Source organism: Chlamydotis macqueenii, chromosome W (genome assembly GCF_036417535.1).
Source record: "Chlamydotis macqueenii isolate bChlMac1 chromosome W, bChlMac1.mat, whole genome shotgun sequence".
NCBI lineage: Eukaryota > Metazoa > Chordata > Aves > Otidiformes > Otididae > Chlamydotis > Chlamydotis macqueenii.
In genome coordinates, this window is record NC_141592.1 from 43,472,949 (window position 1) to 43,490,661 (window position 17,713).

At 43.7% G+C, this 17,713-nt stretch overlaps 1 protein-coding gene across 1 annotated transcript in view; it reads right to left on the reverse strand.

Moving 5' to 3' along the window:
- The window catches only part of LOC147596720 (transportin-1-like), a 78,478-nt gene that overhangs the window by 18,931 nt on the left and 41,834 nt on the right, over positions 1-17,713 (reverse strand). Inside the window, exons 6-11 of the mRNA XM_086769527.1 lie at positions 15,765-15,846; positions 14,914-15,036; positions 10,463-10,581; positions 6,003-6,063; positions 5,167-5,335; positions 550-702 (exon numbers count right to left, since the gene is read on the reverse strand). Of these exons, the coding sequence (XP_086625653.1) occupies positions 550-702; positions 5,167-5,335; positions 6,003-6,063; positions 10,463-10,581; positions 14,914-15,036; positions 15,765-15,846 (707 nt within the window). The remainder of the gene's footprint in view (positions 1-549; positions 703-5,166; positions 5,336-6,002; positions 6,064-10,462; positions 10,582-14,913; positions 15,037-15,764; positions 15,847-17,713) is intronic.

A 17,713-nucleotide genomic window follows, 5' to 3' on the forward strand; every position in this document is an offset into this window, starting at 1 on the left:
TGGGCAACCTGGGCCAGTGTCTCACCACTCTCACTGTAAACATTTTTTCCCCGATGTCCAATCATTTTAAATCTACCTCCCTCTATTTTGAAACCATTACCCTTTGTCCTATCACAACAGGCCCTGCTGAACAGTCTCTCCCCATCTTTCCTGTAGGCCCCCTTGAGGTACTGGGAGACTGCTGTAAGGTCTCCCTGGAGCCTCCTCTTCTCCAGGCTGAACAGCCCCAACTCTCTCAGCCTGTCCTCATAGGAGAGGTGCTCCAGCCCTCAGATCATCTTCATGGCCCTCCTCTGGACCCTCTCCAACTGGTCCATGTCCTTCTGATGTTGGGGGCTCCAGAGCTGGACACAGTACTCCAGGTGGGGTCTCACCAGGGCAGAGTAGAGGGGCAGAATCACCTCCCTCAACCTGCTGGCCACACTGCTTTTGATGCAGCCCAGGATGCGGTTGGCCTTCTGGGCTGCAAGCGTGCATTGCACATTGAATCACAGAGCTGCTTTAGAACCAATCAAAAATTCAGCAACTTGATATGCACTGTTGCCTTACCTTCAGCAATTGCTCCAAGAACAAGGATACCAGATTCTTTAACTACCCATTCGTGATGGAAGAGCAATTCCTTCAAAAGGGGCAAGATGTGTGGCAGAAGTTCATCGCGAAATACATTAGCCAGGACATCTAGAGCAGCAGCAGAACACTTCCCTGAGGGGAATTAACAGCGTTAATCTGTGCTTATTAAACAAGCAGTTGTAGTTAGACAGTATAACTTTGAGATGCCAGGGCATTAGGAGGAAAGATACTTCCATTTCATTAAAATACACAGGGATCCACTGTGCTCTGGTACAAAGTCACAGCTTTTAGAAAGGCAGTTTTGCAGCATTTTTATAGCCACTAAAAGGACTTATACACTGTTGATATTAAAACACTCACGGTCAGGAACCACACCATTATATTGCAACATTATATACACTACATAATTTCAAGATAGAGTAACTAACACTACAAAAGAGGGAATATCTGTGACATGAATGTAACATACTGGAGAAACTAAGGAGAAATAGCCTAAAAAAATTAGCAATTGATTAAAGTGTTCAAACATGATCCAGGTCTCAAATAAAAAAAAAAAATAATTTAAAAAAAAGGCAAAATCAACAATCTCTAGAGACTGACTTAAATTTGCTGGCCTCTGCTCTGAGCTTTCATATCTTACTTCTAATTCTGTGATGCACCAATATAAAGAACACCACGTGGAATTCTGTTTGAAAGTTTTTAAGCTCATATTTTAGCACACAAAAGCTCATAAAAGAACAACTTCAAAACACGATTCAGAATCCTTACTCTGGTTTTCTACTGTGCTGTTGTCATACCTAGAAAAATAATGCTAAGATGGATTTATAGCGAATGCTCACATCACAGAATTTATACTGCACTTTTTTTGCTTATTATGATCTCAGATCCTTCTTAATCTGTCAGAAATAACCCAACTAAAAAAAAAAAAATAGGATCACAGATTTGCTAGGGTTGGAAGGGACCTTTAAAGGCCATCCAGTCCAATCCCCCTGCAAGGAGCAGGGACATCTCCAACCAGATCAGGTTGCTCAGAGCCCCGTCCAGCCTGGCCTGGAATGTTTCCAGGGATGGGGCATCTACCACCTCTCTGGGCAACCTGTTCCAGTGTTCCACCAACCTCACTGTAAAACATTTTTTCCCAATGACCAATCTGAATCTACCTCCCTCTATTTTGAAACCATTACCCTTTGTCCTGTCACAACAGGCCCTGCTGAAGAGTTTCTCCCCATCTTTCCTGTAGGCCCCCTTGAGGTACTGGGAGACTGCTGTAAGGTCTCCCCGGAGCCTCCTCTTCTCCAGGCTGAACAGCCCCAACTCTCTCAGCCTGTTCTCACAGGAGAGGTGCTCCAGCCCTCTGATCATCTTCATGGCCTCCTCTGGACCCTCTCCAACTGGTCCACGTCCTTCTGATGTTGAGGGCTCCAGAGCTGGACATAGTACTCCAGGTAGGGTCTCACCAGGGCACAGTAGAGGGGGAGAATCACCTCCCTCGACCTGCTGGCCACGCTCCTCTTGATGCAGCCCAGGATGCGGTTCGCTTTCTGGACCGCGAGCACCCACTGCCAGCTCAGGTTGAGCTTCTCATCTACCAACACTCCCAAGTCCTTCTCCTCAGGGCTGCTCTCAATCCATTCTCTGCCCAGCCTATATTTGTGCCTGGGATTGCCATGACCCAGGTGCAGGACCTTGCACTTGGCCTGGTTGAACTTCATGAGGTTGGCACAGGCCCACCTCTCCAGCCTGTCAAGGTCCCTCTGGATGGCATCCCTCCCCTCCAGCGTGTCAATGGCACCACACAGCTTGGTGTCGTCGAAGAACTTGCTGAGGGTGCGCTCTCTCCCACTGTCCATGTCACCAACAAAGATGTTGAACAGGGCCGGGCCCAACACCAACCCCTGAGGAAGGCCACTCGTCAGTGGTCTCCACCTGGACGTTGAGCCATTGACCACCACTCTCTGAGTGCAGCCATCCAGCCAATTCCTTATCCACCAAGTGGTCCGTCCATCAAAGCCATGTCTCTCTAGAGAGAAGGATGTCGTGCGGGACAGTGTCAAATGCCTTGCATAAGTCCAGGTAGATCACATCAGTTGCTTGTCCCTTGTCCACCGATGCTGTAACCCAGTAATAGAAGGCCACTAAATTGGTCAGGCACGATCCGCCTTTCGTGAAGCCATGTTGGCTGTCACCAACCACCTCCTTGCTCTCCATGTGCCTTAGCATGGTTTCCAGGAGAATCTGCTCCACGACCTTGCCAGATTCAATTCTGTCAGGGCTTTAGCCTGCCTCACCTGATCCCTGGCCACTTGTACAACCTCTCTGTAATCCTCCCAGGTTATCTGTCCTTGCTTCCACCCTCTGTAGGCTTCCTTCCTTGTTTTCACTTGGTCCAGGAGCTCCTTGCTCATCCATGCAGGCCTCCTGGCATTTTTGCCTGACTTGCTCTTCATCGGGATGCATTGCTGCTGAGCTTGGAGGAGGTGCTTCTTGAATATGGACCAACTTTCCTGGGCCCCTCTTCCCTCCAGGGCTGTGTCCCATAGCACTTTGCCCATCAGATCCCTGAAGATGCCCAAGTCTGCCCTCCTCAAATCCAGGGCAGAGAGCTTGCTGTGTGCCCTCCTCGCTGTCCAGATGACATATATCAAATCAGATTTCTTAACTGTTCTGTTCCCTCTCTTTCCTAGTCAGCTTTAGCTTTCTCACCATCTCACCGATCGGGACCAGACTACGCAGTCTCTCTCTCACTCCCCCCACCCTCCAAGAGAATAGGGGGAGATGATATAAGAAAAACGGCTCAAGGTTTGAGTTAAGGACAGGGGGAAATCCTTAAAGTTACAGTCACGGGCAAAACAGACTCGACTTGGGGAAAACTATTCATTTATTTCTAAAATTAGCAGGAGAATGAGACAGGGAACAAGATAACCTTCCCCCACCCCTCCCTCTTCCCGGGCTTAACATTATCTCTGCTACCTTCCCCTCCCGAGCGGCACGGGGGGGGGGAAAGGGAATGGGGGTCGCGATCAGTTCATCACGCGTTGTTTTACGCCACCGTATCATCGTCGGGGGAAGAACTCCTTGCATTCCTCCCCTGCTCCAGCGTGGGGCCCCTCCCACGGGCCACAGTCCTTCGTGAAACTGCTCCGGCGTGGGTCATCTCTTCCACGGGGTGCAGTCCCTCTAGAACAGCTGTCCCAGCGGGCCCTCCACAGGCCACAGCCTCCTTCAGGCCTCCACCTGCTCCGGCGTGGGGTCCTCCACGGGCTGCAGGTGGATCTCTGCCCCTCCGTGGACCTCCATGGGCTGCAGGGGGACAACCTGCTCCACCATGGTCTTCACCACGAGTTGCAGAGGAATCTTGGCCAGGAGCCGCGTTACTCCTCCCCCTCCTTCTGAACTGACCTTGGCGTCTGCAGCCGTTCCTCACAACAGGCTGGCAGACGCCTCTCAGGATCCTTTTTACATCTTATTCACTTCTCATCTCCTCTCCACTTCTTGCAGCCAGGCCGGGCCAAGTTGGGCCCAGTCGGCTGCCCGGCGGGAGGCCAGAGGGTGAGGCCTGCAGGGCCCATGAGGCTCGCGCCTCCCCCTCTCTGCCCCCCGCTCAGCTGCTTCACATCTTCTCCTCCTTTTTTTCCTGTTTTCCCCTACTTAAATACGTTATCGCAGAGGCGTTATCATGGGACATTCTGCTACCAATCGGCTCGGCCTTGGCCAGCAGCAGGTCCGCCCTAGGCCCGGCCAAGTCCACTGAACAAAGGGGAGCGACTTCTAGCAGTTTCCTACAGAAGCTACCACCTTAGGCCCCCCCCTCACTAACAAAACCAGAACATAACCAAAACTGTGGACTACAGAGCGCCCTCTGTCATTTCAACTGTTTTCTAGAAAATATGTACTTAATTCTGCAATCTCTACACACAACAGCAACTACAAGAACAGCATTATGAATTTAAAACTATAAAAAAGATACTTTATAAAAGTAAGCATATTTGTACTTATTTACTTCTAAAGTAATAATTTAAAAAGTTTAGATGTCTCAAAGTTGTCTAATCCATAAGCTTCAAGGTACATTCATCTGTACTACTGGTAATACATCTGAACTACTGGTAATGGTTGTCAGTAGTAGCATGTTTAAATGGATGGGGAAAAAAACCAAACAAACCACACACACACAAACACCAGATTTAGAGGGAAGACTGAAGTAAAAGAAAGCATTATTAAGTTTCCTCAAGCTAAGAACAATGTGTAAGACTTTTTTTTTTATGAAGTACAGAGGTGATCCATGATTTGTATTGTCTTGTAGAATTAAGATTCAAAATTCCAAAGTTGAATTGCATCCAGTAGATGTTTGCAGCTCTACCAGTCATATTCAAAATAAGCTTACAGATGGCTAGCTTTTATCAACACAGTTACAAAGTCAAAATATCACCTGAAAGACTACCTCCTCTGCCCCAACCACCAATAATATCAGCAGACAGTTCTTTTTCTATTCAAAAGTAAAGCCTCAGTATTCCTATACAAAAATTCCTCTTTTTACTATGGTTCTTATATTATGCAAGTAGTTATATTTTAAATATTATATATATTACTTTGACATACTTAAATTCCAGTCAGAAATAGTATCATCATCATCAAGATCATCGTCTTCATCGTCATCATCTTCAATACCATCTTCTTCATGTTGCTGAGCTACTGTCCGTGAACGATGAAAACGAGGTCTTATGTCTTGTTCACTATCTGGAATAGCTTCATCTTCTTCAACATCCCCCTGTCATCAAAATGTTTTATCAAATAAACTAGTGCAACTATATTGCCCAAGGAAGTTAAAAATGTAGTGCAAATTTTAGTTCAAGATTTTATAAGCATATTAAAGATTCACATCCCACTTGTACTGCCCAGTTAACTAAAAATGCCATTGTTCCTGCATTCTGCTACAGCATTTACCAGAAAAATTACAGGAAAACAGAAGCAATAGAGGTAAGTTCACAAAGAAAGCACAAAGTGTCCTTCTTGTTAAGAAATTACTCTTGATAGGAATGAATTAGAAGGAAGAAAAGATAGAGAAATTCTAGTACACAGACACACTCTAATATGTTATGATGGAAAAAGTTGTGTAGTTCAAGCCAGAAGGGCATTAGAATTAATTTTGAACACTTTTTTAGGTTGCATTACTGCAGTAATTCCTGGGTAAAGTATCCCAGCTCTGCCAAAGTTGGCTAGGAGGGGACAGGGGCAAATCAGGAAAGCCCACAGATTATTTTCCAACAAACATGGCAGCAGTCGCATTTAGTTTTTGGAACAGCACACCTTGCCCCAGGAAGGTAAATCTCCATTGAAGAGATGGCAGACCAGATCTGGCCTACCAGCTCAATCATTCTGATTTACAAATCAGAAGCTAACCAGATATTCTTAGTATAAAAGAAATTAATGCTTACCTTCAACAGAATAATATCGATCTCTGAATATTTCATACCATTTACCAGCACAGGTATCAGCCTACAAAGAAATATTTATACATGTCAAGAAGGAAGACCCTGGTTATTACAGGCCTGTCAGTTTCACTTCAGTGCCTGGTAAAATTATGGAGAAGGTTGTTCTGGAAGATACTGAAAAACACTTGAGGGACAGTACAGTCATCGGTCATAGCCAGTACGGGTTCATGAGGGGAAATTCCTGCTTAACCAACTTAATTTCCTTTTATGACAAGATCACCCATCTAGGTGACCAAGGGAAGCCAGCAGATGTGGGGTTTTTGGATTTTAGTAAAGCTTTTGATACTGTCTCTCACAATACCCTTCTAGACAAGATGTCCAGCACACAGCTAGACAAGTCCATAATACAATGGGTGAACAACTGGCTGGCGGGTCAGGCTCAAAGAGTTATAGTAAATGAGGTTTCATCAGGCTGGTGGTCTGTCACCAATAGGGTCCTCCAGTGCTCAACTTTAGGCCTACTGCTCTTCAATGCTTTTATAAATGGTCTGGGTGCAGGAGTCGATTGTGCATTAATTAAGCTTGCGGATGACACCAAACTAGGAGGAGCTGTGGCCTCCCTCAAGTGCAGAGAGGCCTTACAGAGAGATCTGGAGAGACTGGAGAGCTGGGCAATCACCGACCGTATGAAATTTAACAAGAGCAAGTGCCAGATGCTCCACCTGGAATAAAATAATCCAGGGTATATGTACAAATTGGCAGATGAGAGGCTAGAGAGCGGCCCCGTGGAAAGAGCTCTGGGGGTTTGGGTTGATGGCAAGTTGAATATGAGTCAACAGTGCACTCTGGCAGCCAAAAGGGCCAACCGTGTCCTGGGATGCATCAAGCAGAGCACAGCTAGCTGGTTGAGGGAGAAGATTTAAGCTCAACATGAGCCGGCAATACGCCCTTGCGGCCCAGAAGGCCAACCACATCCTGGGCTGCATCAAGAAGAGAGTGGCCAGCAGGTCGAGGGAGGGGATTCTCCCCTCTACTCTGCCCTGGTGAGACCCTACCTGGAGCACTGTGTCCAGTTCTGGAGCCCCCAACATCTGAAGGACATGGACCAGTTGGAGAGGGTCCAGAGGAGGGTCACAAAGATGATCAGAGGGCTGGAGCACCTCTCCTGTGAGGACAGGCTGAGAGAGTTGGGGCTGTTCAGCCTGGAGAAGAGAAGGCTCCGGGGAGACCTGATAGCGGTCTTCCAGTACCTCAAGGGGGCCTACAGGAAAGATGGGGAGAAACTCTTCAGCAGGGCCTGTTGTGACAGGACAAAGGGTAATGGTTTCAAAACAGAGGGAGGTAGATTTAAATTAGATATTAGGAAAAATTTTTTTACAATGAGAGTTGTAGAACACTGGCCCAGGTTGCCCAGAGAGGTGGTGGATAGCCCATCCCTGGAAACGTTCAAGGCCAGGTTGGATGAGGCTCTGAGCAACCTGATCTAGTGGGGCATGTCCCTGCTTCTTGCAGGGGGGTTGGACTAGATGACCTTTGAAGGTCCCTTCCAACCCTGACCATTCTGTTATTCTATGATTGTCCCACTCTACACTGCACTGGTGCAGCCCCACCTCGAGTACTGTGTGCAGTTTTGGGCGCCTCAATATAAGAAAGACATCAAACTATATAGAATGTGTCCAGAGGAGAGCAACCAAGATGGTGAAAGGTCTCGAGGGCAAGACTTAGGAGGAGTGGTTGAGGTCACTTGGCTTGTTCAGCTTGGAGAAGAGAAGGCTGAGGGGTGACCTCATTGCAGTCTACAACTTCCTCAAGGAGGGCAGTGGAGGGGGAGGTGCTGATCTCCTCTCTCTGGTGACCAGCGACAGGACACGAGGAAATGGAATGAAGCTGCCTCAGGGGAAGTTCAGATTGGACTTCAGGAAAGGTTCTTCACTGAGAGGGTGGTCAGTCACTGGAACAGGCTCCCCGGGGAAGTGGTCACAGCACCAAGCCTGTCAGAGTTTAAGGAGCATCGGGACGACGCTCTTAGTCATATGGTTTAGTGTTAGGTAGTGCTGCGAGGAGCAGGGAGTTGGGCTTAATCATCCTTATGGGTCCCTGCCAACTCGAGACATTCTGTGTCAAAATAACACATAAGTAAAGCAAGCTGGTTTTCAGTTACCATAATTTTGGTTGTAACCACCCCCCCAAACAACAACAACACAACAAACAACAACAACAAAAAAAACCAAACAAAAACTTGGCCTGATAAGAAAAGCTAAGTACCTGAACCATAGTCCATTTAATGAGGTTCAGCAATACTTTGTAATCTGAAAAAGTGTTAATTTCTACACTTGAGGTAGCCAGATGGCACAATCGAGTTTTACACTTTAAAAACAGGATACTCCACATGACAAAATTTATTCTGAAGCACCTTTTCAGAAATTAAGTCTAAAGTTTTTCAGTAAGAATTCAAACTCCCAAAATATGCTTGATAAATAAGTTAAATTGGCTCTCACAAATAGTATTTGTCACTTTATTTACCTGTGGTTGAAGATGCTATCTTGTTACTCTTAAGAATGGAAGTCTAACTACATTAAGCCCTCCTATCCTTGTGTGATTACTTCAAGTATCACCCTTTAAGACAAGTCCCCAGCGTTGCAGAGATTTTGACATTAGTCAAGTCATTAGTCTATACTAGAACTTTACTTAGTTATTAAACTGGTTATGGTCATGGGACTCCAACGGTACTGATGTATGGCTTAAAAAAAAAAATTATAGGGGGGAAAAAAGTCAAATACTTCAGATAAAAAAAAAAAAGAAAAAAAAAGCATTCACTACACAAATAAATTCATAAAAATAAAAATATGTACTATAAGCCAAATCAAGCTAATACCGAAATCACCATGGACTGATCTAGCACCAGTGACAGACTCAATCCCTGTATATTCTGCAGCTGAGGAGTATTGTTTCTGAAGCTACTAAAGGCCAGCAATAACATTCAGGCATCTCAATGGCACATTACCTTCTGAACTTTTAATGAAAAAACTGTAAGTATTCAGATTAACACCCATTCATTAGCAATTCTGCAGCATACTTCATGAAGTATGCAGGAGCAATATATTTTGTAAGAAAGCCCACAGGAGCAAAATGGAACAAGATATTAAATAAACAGGTTTTTAGAGGATCTTGTCCCACTTTCAACAAATATGGCATTAAAAGATGAGAGATATGTGATGTTACTCTCATTTTTTTCTAGTAATGTAAAAGCTTCTTAAAAATACACAACTGAGGATAAAGCTGTTGCAATGTCAATGTTCACGTAGGTCAGAGGAGGTTTAAGTTTCATACTGAGAAGGTGACTAGTATCAATATGTGTGTTGGGAAGGGGGTAGGTAGAATCAAGAACTGTGCTATCATACTTTTGTCTTTTGAACTATAAGAGTAGGATTTAGGTAAAAATATTTTAAAACTTAAAAATAATTTCTCATAACACCGGTTCTCCTGTTTTCACCTCCTATTCCTGTACTGCTACAGTAAGTGTTTTAATCTCAATTCTCTGCTTTCTAATTGCTTAAGAAAACTGAAATTTTGACACCTTCCTCCTTTTTTTTTTTTCTTCTTCCAAATTGCTTTACATCTAAAATGGTCATATTTGCTGAAAAGAATGTGTCTTCTCTCAACATCTTGACTGGAAGAATAGAATCACAGACAGAATTGCCATTTACTGGAAACACCAAATAATTTGTTTCCTATTGCAAAAGTCTTCAGATTAGTCTGGAAAAAAAGTTACGAGCACTGTTGCAGACATACAGATGTTTAAATCTCAAACATGGATATTCATTCCTGTTCAATCAAGGATCTATGTTTTAAGGCTTAGGATAACTTTTTTGAAACTTAAAATACTACTACCAGTGTGAAGAATTATGAAGAAACACATTAAACGTGCTTTCTTCAAGTTTAAATTGCAGTGGCAATTAATATGAAATTGATTCCTAAATCTAAGTGATCTTGTCATTTTGTTATGTTCTTCATAAAGATGGGGAAGCCTTGGCATGACTGTGCACATAGAAGCATTGTACAGAGATGCTCACAATAGCAGTTGTCAAGACAATGTGTTCACAGTACACCAGATATTATAGTTAATGTCACATGGAGGTGTTTGTTTAAGCTTAAGTGCACGTTAGTATACCCTTTGCATCCATCTGATGCTTAACAGGCTGTTAAAGTAAAGGCTCGAGGTAAAACACCAGTGACACAGTTTAGGTTGTTTCTGGAGCTAAGTCTGAAATCCTCAGAAAGTCTTTTCAGTGAACTCTGTGCTACAGTCATTTTTAATATGCACAGGAACCAGCTACAGGAAACTCCTTCTAAGCATACAGCAAGCTAGATACAGTCTCTATAAGAGTAACCAGGAACAAGTCAACTGAAGTTTAAAGATAACTATTTCAAAATAACCAGGAGTTGTAATTTTTAATACTTACTTAGTCAGATGCCGACATAATACATCTTTACAAATTGGCTGTTCAGCCAAAGTGAGCCAAAACTCGCAAGCCTCCAAAGCCACATTTTCATCTTGGTCCTGGGTCCTTTGAAGCATATACTACACAACATATATACATAAAAAAAAAAACAAAAAACCAAAACACCTTGTATAAGATATAAGCTTTAAGTGCCCAGAAGTACCTATCAACATTGGAAAACATGTTTGCAAAAACAGACTATGCTACCAGAGTAATTTTCTTTCTTTGAGATGAGGGGAAGAAACAGATACAAGAGAATACTTCAGGCTACAGTGAGAATAAACCAAGAGACTTATTTCTTAATGCTAGATGATTCAGATTCCAAGTTTATTCACTGCTTAAATGAGAACATTATTACCAAGAAACTACAGAGATTCAAGATAATAAACAGTTTCCTGAGAACAGTTCTTTTAAAAAAAAATATATTATTTTACCGCTCTCTCCCTTTGCTCTTTTGAATTAAAAGGTACAACTATAAATTTAGTAAGATGGAAATACTTTTTATATCCAGTACCATAAAAAAGCTTCCCTTTCAAATCTTGATTACCTAACAGGATGCAATTAAGTAGAACGCATAACAGGGAGAAAAGTCTCACTTTTTTTCTAGCATGAATGGTAATTCAGCATTAAGCTTGCTGTTAAAATTTAATCCTCCTGAAACAAAAATTAGTCAAATACCTGCATAAACAGAAAGCCTAAGTATAGGCTACATCAGTGTCTTATACACCACTGCCTAAACAATTTAGGGAAGATGCTTGCAACTTCCAAAATAGTAATTTCTGCATTCTTCCATGCTAGCCCTTATTTCTGAAACAGTTGATAAAACACGCTGATGATATGAGTTGTTGTGAATGAGACTGAGGACCCTGTCCAGCTTTCTAGGTCTCACTAATGTGCAGATGCAGGAGGCTGGGAGAGAGACAGAATAATTGACCCAAACTGGCCAAAGAGAGTGTTCCATGCCATAAATGTCATGCTCAGTATATAAGTGGAGGTTGCCCATGGGGGGGGACATCCATTTTTGTATCGAACTTCTTCCACCTCTCTCTCGTTCACTGGCATTGTTCCCCCTACCTTGCTGGCTCCCTCTCCCTCCTTTGCTTGCTGCTCGGTTTCATTTCCATGATCGCTGCTCGGGATGGGCTGTATCGGTCATTGGGACATCGGGTGGTGAGAAATCCTGCATTGTTCATTTTGTATATTTTAGTATCCTTATATTCTGTTATTTTTGTAGTTTTCCTTTGCTATTTTAGTAAACTGTCTTCATCTCAACCCATGAGTTTTCCTTTCTTCCCAAATTTCTCCCCCATCCCACTGGGGAGGGGGAGAGTGAGTGAGAAACTGTGGTGACCAGGGCTAAACCACAACAGTCTTTTTGGCACCCAACATGGGGCTCGAAGGGACCTCACTAGATGAGTCAGGAGATCATCAGACTTTAATCTGAGGATCCAAGGTTCGAGCCTCCAGTCATTCCCAAAGGGTTGAGATAAGGACAGGTTGGAACACAGTGTGTTGAAAATAGGTTGGTTACAAGCACTCAGTATGTTGATCTGGTCATTGCTGGCAGTAATGTTGTTTTATTCGCTCTTGGAATTGTTTTTAGAACTGTATTGGGCAGCACCCTACTTATTGCTGCTTGTCGGTGTTTATACACGGCTTATCTTTTCTGGGATTAAAGATATCGCTCTGCTGTGCTGTGTGGCACTGGTTGGTTTGGTGAGATCACTGGTAACGAGACCAGTTTTGTATTTGTATTCAATGGTGGCGGGCAGTGTGCAGAGCGAGGAAGCAGGGGTGGCTCCACTCAGGTATTTCTGGAGCCATCTCGTGGGTGTTGTTTGGAATCATACCTCTTGTTTTGGTCTGGGAAGCCAGGCCGCCAAGGGGACATCTGTTTACAGCTTCCCCCACTTGGCCAAGCTAATTTCAACAGCTTTTGACAATTTTGAATACCCTTTTGATACCCCTACCACCGTGTTCACGTTGGCAGCTTTCTTGCAGCTATCCCAGATCTTGATCTTGATTAAGTTTAAGCAACTATTTAAGAGTACTGTGGCTGCCATAACCCTGGCAGCAGGCACTGTGGCTACTCCAACTCCTGCTGCAGATGCTGCAGTCACTTCAGCCCCTGCAGCAGGCACTGCAGCTACCCCAGCCCCTGCTACGGGCACTGCAGTTACTTCAGCCCCCACGACAGGCACTGTGGCTACTACAATCCCGGCAAGTAGTACCGCAGATAAAGTAAAAAACTAACCTGTGCCAGTATTGGTTGCCCCTGTACATAAGAAACACCAAAAAAGGTGCATAGTGAAAGATGATGACGAACCAGGGACATCCCAAGAACAGGGAGAGGCAGAAGGAGAGGGAGTCACCTGATCCCTATCCCTGAGTGAGCTGCGAGATATGCAAAAAGATTTCAGCTGTCATCAAGGTGAGCAACTTGTCACCTGGTTGCTCCCATGGTGGCACAGCAGGGTCAGTAGCCTAGAATTAGAAGGCAGGGAAGCCAGGCAGCTGAGATCCCTGTCTAGGGAAGCAGCCATTGACAGGGTGATTGGAAGAGAAACAGAAGCTTTCAGCCTCTGGAGGCGACTCCTGTCAGGTGTGAGGGACAGGTATTTCTTCAAGGCAGATATGAGATATATCACCCAAGCAAGTGGACCACCATGGAGAGAGGCATCCAGTTTCTGAGGGAATTAGCTGTTTGGGAGCTGATTTATCATAACCTGGATGACCCACGGACATCCGTAGATCCAGATGAAATTGAATGTACCCGACCCATGTGGCGGAAATTTGTACAGAGTGCACCATCCTCATATGCCAACTCATTGGCAGCAATGAGTTGGAAAGATGATGAGATGCCACCAGTACGTGCAGTGGCTAACCAGCTCTGACAATATGAAGACAATCTCTCTTCCCCAATACAGGCCTGTGACTCGGCTGTGGAAAGACTGAAAAATCCAAAAGCCTGTTTGAAAAACTATCCAAGGGGTTTCAGAAACTTGAAGAGAATAGGTCTTACTCCCCACCTGCATGGACCAATATCTCGGCTATTAGGAGACGACGACCTCCTCCACCTCCTGCTCAAGGGAGACGGTACACCCGACGAGGTGACCTGTGGTTTACCTTGCATGACCAAGGAGAGGACATGAGGAAGTGGGATGGAAAGCCTACCTTGGCCCTAGAGGCACACGTATGTGAGTTGCAAGGTAAAACAATTGCAAACGGAGGTTCTCCCAGGAAAATTGCTGCTCCAGTCTCCAATGGACAGTTCCCCAGACAGGGTAAAGGGTTGGCCTTACTTCTGATCCTCTCGAAGGGACTTCTGATTGATATTCACAAGAAGTGAGAACAAATGCTATGGACAGGACTAGAGGGGCCCTGCCTCCAGCCAGGCAGAGGAGAGGGACAACAGAGTTGACTGGACTGTATGGATTAAATGGCCTGGCACGTCAGACCCACGAGAGTAGAAGGCTCTAGTAGACACTGGTGCACAGTGTACCCTAATGCCATCAAGCTATAGAGGGGCAGAACCCATTTGTATTGCTGGAGTGACAGGGGGATCCCAACAGCTGACTGTACTGGAGGCTGAAGTGAGTCTGACTGGGAATGAGTGGCAAAAGCACCCCATAGCGACTGGCCCAGATGCTCCGTGCATCCTTGGTCTAGATTACCTCAGGAGAGGGTATTTCAAAGACCCAAAAGGGTACCAGTGGGCTTTTGGTGTAGGTACTTGGGAAATGGAGGAAATGATACAGTTGTCCACCTTGCCTGGTCTGTCAGAGGATCCTTCCATTGTGGGGTTGTTGAGGGTTGAAGAACAACAGGTGCCAATTGCTACCACAACTGTGCACTGGTGGCAATATCACACCAAGCAAGACTCCCTGATTCCCATCCATGAGCTGATTCGTCAACTGCAGAGCCAGGGAGCGATCGGCAAGACTCACTCACCCTTTCACAGTCCCATATGGCCAGTGCGAAAATCTAGTGGAGAACGGAGACTAACAGTGGACTATCGTGGCCTGAATGAGGTTACGCCACCACTGAATGCTGCTGTGCCAGACATGCTAGAACTTCAGTATGAACTGGAGTCCAAGGCAGCCAAGTGGTGCGCCACCATGGATATCGCCAAGGCGTTCTTCTCCATCCCTTTGGCAGCAGAGTGCAGGCCACAGCTTGCTGTCACTTGGAGGGGTGTCTAGTACACCTGGAATTGACTGGCCCAGGGGTGGAAACACAATGTCAAGTTGGCCGTTAACTAAAAAGAAACTTTTACAAACTCAGTCTTGAAGGAAAATGAAGAGTAGGCAAGTGCAAGAGTAACGTACCTGTTCTGATGAATGATGTTAATTTGTTATTATTTCTGCAACCCCAAACATGTTTCCACATGCAATCTGGGAAATGAGACTCACCTCAACTATACTAATCATATGAGGAAGCAGGCGATCCATTCTAACTTCCAGCAACATTACCAGAGCACGGCAAACATTTTTGCGTACTTCAGGCTCCTCATCACCAGCCAGTGCAAAAAGATTCTGTTGGAATATAATACCAATTAAAAAGCCTCAATTCATCTAGTTCAACTTGTATTTAAATTGACATTACTGGCAAACTAAAGTATGCAAACATGTACTTCTGTACCCTCCCACTCCACATCTCAGAATACTATATTATTTCTTGAAGACATACAGTTTAGCAAATGAGCTCTTCAGACTCTATGTGTATTGTTACCCAGTGTTTTGGTCATGTGTACACTAGACACAAGAACATTATTTCCTGAATTTTTTTTTTCCCCTAAACATTAATGAAGTTCTGAAGCTAGAAAACTCCTTCAGTACATAACAGCAGCAGATAAAATACTCTAGATAACCCAGAATATCACCCTTCTAATCCACATTCAGTAGTAGTATTCAGAGAGACTCATCATCCAGACTCAGTGAAGTGACATGATGAGCCCCGTACCAAACTCTCCATCACAGATAAGCAACAGACTGCTGCCAGTACCTTTACGCAACAAGAGTTTCTTCTATTTATAAAAAGGAAGTATTTTTCAAAATACTATTTCTTGAACTGGGAGAGTGCTTAGACTAATCTGAGCATAAGCATACAGAATTAACTTCAATCCATAGGGATTTAAGCTAAGAATGAGAAGCCAAGAATGTGAAGTTTGGGGGTAGTGGTGGTTATAAAACATTATTCAAAGATCTTGATAAATTAGATATGTAATTTAACTTAACCCCCCCAACCAAAAATGTACACTCACCTCAATAAAAGAATCTATGTGCAACATAAGAGCTTGAGTTCTGCTGATGATAAATTGATTGACACATGCAACAGCATGAGATCTACAAATGGAACAGTTAAAATACACATTTTTCATTAAACATTTTCTAAACTGTACGTAGGCATCAAAAACATTAGGAAGCAAATCACATTGTACAAGCATCATCTATAGGCAAGAGGGAATAAATCTGCACATCCATATTGTTACCAAGAAAAAATTATTAAACCATATTTTTAAGTACCACCTTATACTCCGATATATCTAATAAATAATTTGAAATAAAGTATTCAGTAAATAAAAACCAGAGCAGGATGACTATACCTGGCACATTTGTTCTCAACAGTATATTGTTTTTTCAGTATATTATGATTATTGATCTTCTCTGATATTAACAATTTCATACAAGTCAACATGGTGAAATTTTAGCATGCCCTTCTTTGTTGCTAAGTATCCAACTGTCTTAGCAATATTTTTAGTATTTAATGAGACCAATATGCATCAGTAATATAGTTGTAGCTTAGACCAAATACACAGTTGCATTAGGATACATACTAAAACACTTGTGGTAGACACATACTAAAAGTGAAGAATTGGTTCTTCTATTCCACTTCATGCGAAGTTATTACTTTTAAGTCTTTTTAATTCTCAGAGATACAAAAGTCAAACTACATAAGTAAAGGCACAAGGCAAATCTACCTTTAAAAGCCTTTGAAGATCCATTCAATTATTCTTATTAATGTAACTCCAAATATCTAGTCTGTTCAGACATTCCTTGGAAGACACTCTCATAAAAGTGTTCCAAAGTTGTCTCTTGACAGATTTAAATATAAAGTATTTTACTGACACTACTAATATTCTTCATACTTCAGCACTATGTACTGAAACCAGGCTGTGGGTTAGCAGGTGATCTGCTTTAAAGTTGAAATGGGTTTAACTATCTCAAAGCCACAAACATTACAGCATACAAAAAGTGAAAGACTGTTTAACGTGATAAGGAAAAAAGGAGGTTTTTCTCCATCTTTTCCAGCTCCAATGAAGTATTAAGCTTATCTTTGCACAAGTGCAAGTTCATGCTTTGTTATATATTTTTCTTAATATGCATCTGTTTTAGGTGAGTTTCTAAATCTTATTTAAATTCTATCATAATATATTCCTAGTTATACTCTTCATTTTAGTCTTCACCATCTACTACTGTTGGCAATAATCGTCGCCTCCAAGTTGTAGAATCTTTCAATATAAATTTTCAAACAGGAGTTAAAAAACACATTTCACAGAATCACACAAAACAGTTGAGGGTCAAAAAGACCTCTGGAGGTCGTCTTGTCCAATGCCCCTGCTCAAGCAGGGCCACCTAGAGCCAGTTGCACAGAATCACATCCTGATGGCTTTTGAATATCTCCAAGGATGGGGACTCCACCACCTCTTCGGACAACCTGTGCCAGTGCTTGGTCACCCTCACAGTAAGAAAAAGTGTTTCCAGATGTTAAGGCAGAACCTACTGTGGTTCAGTTTTTGCCCGCTGCCTCTTGTCCTGCCACTGGACATCACTGAAAAGAGTCTGGCTCCATCTTCTTTGGATCCTCCCCTCAGGTATCTATACACATGGATGAGATCCCCCCTGAGTCTCCTCTTCTCCAGGCTGAACAGTCCCAGCTATCTCAGCCTGTCCTCCTAGAAGAGATGCTCCAGACCCTTTATCATCTTCATGGCCCTTCACTGGACTCTCTCCAGTAGCTCCATGTCTCTCTTGTACTGGGAAACCCAGAACTGGACACAGTACTCCAGGTGTGGCCTCACCTGGAGGGTAAGGGGAAGGATCACCTCCTTGTGCTGGCAACACTGCAACCCAGGATATCATTCACCTTCTTTGTGGCAAGGACACATTGCTGGCTTATTTCAGGGTAAAAGCTACTGTTCTTGTTGATAAA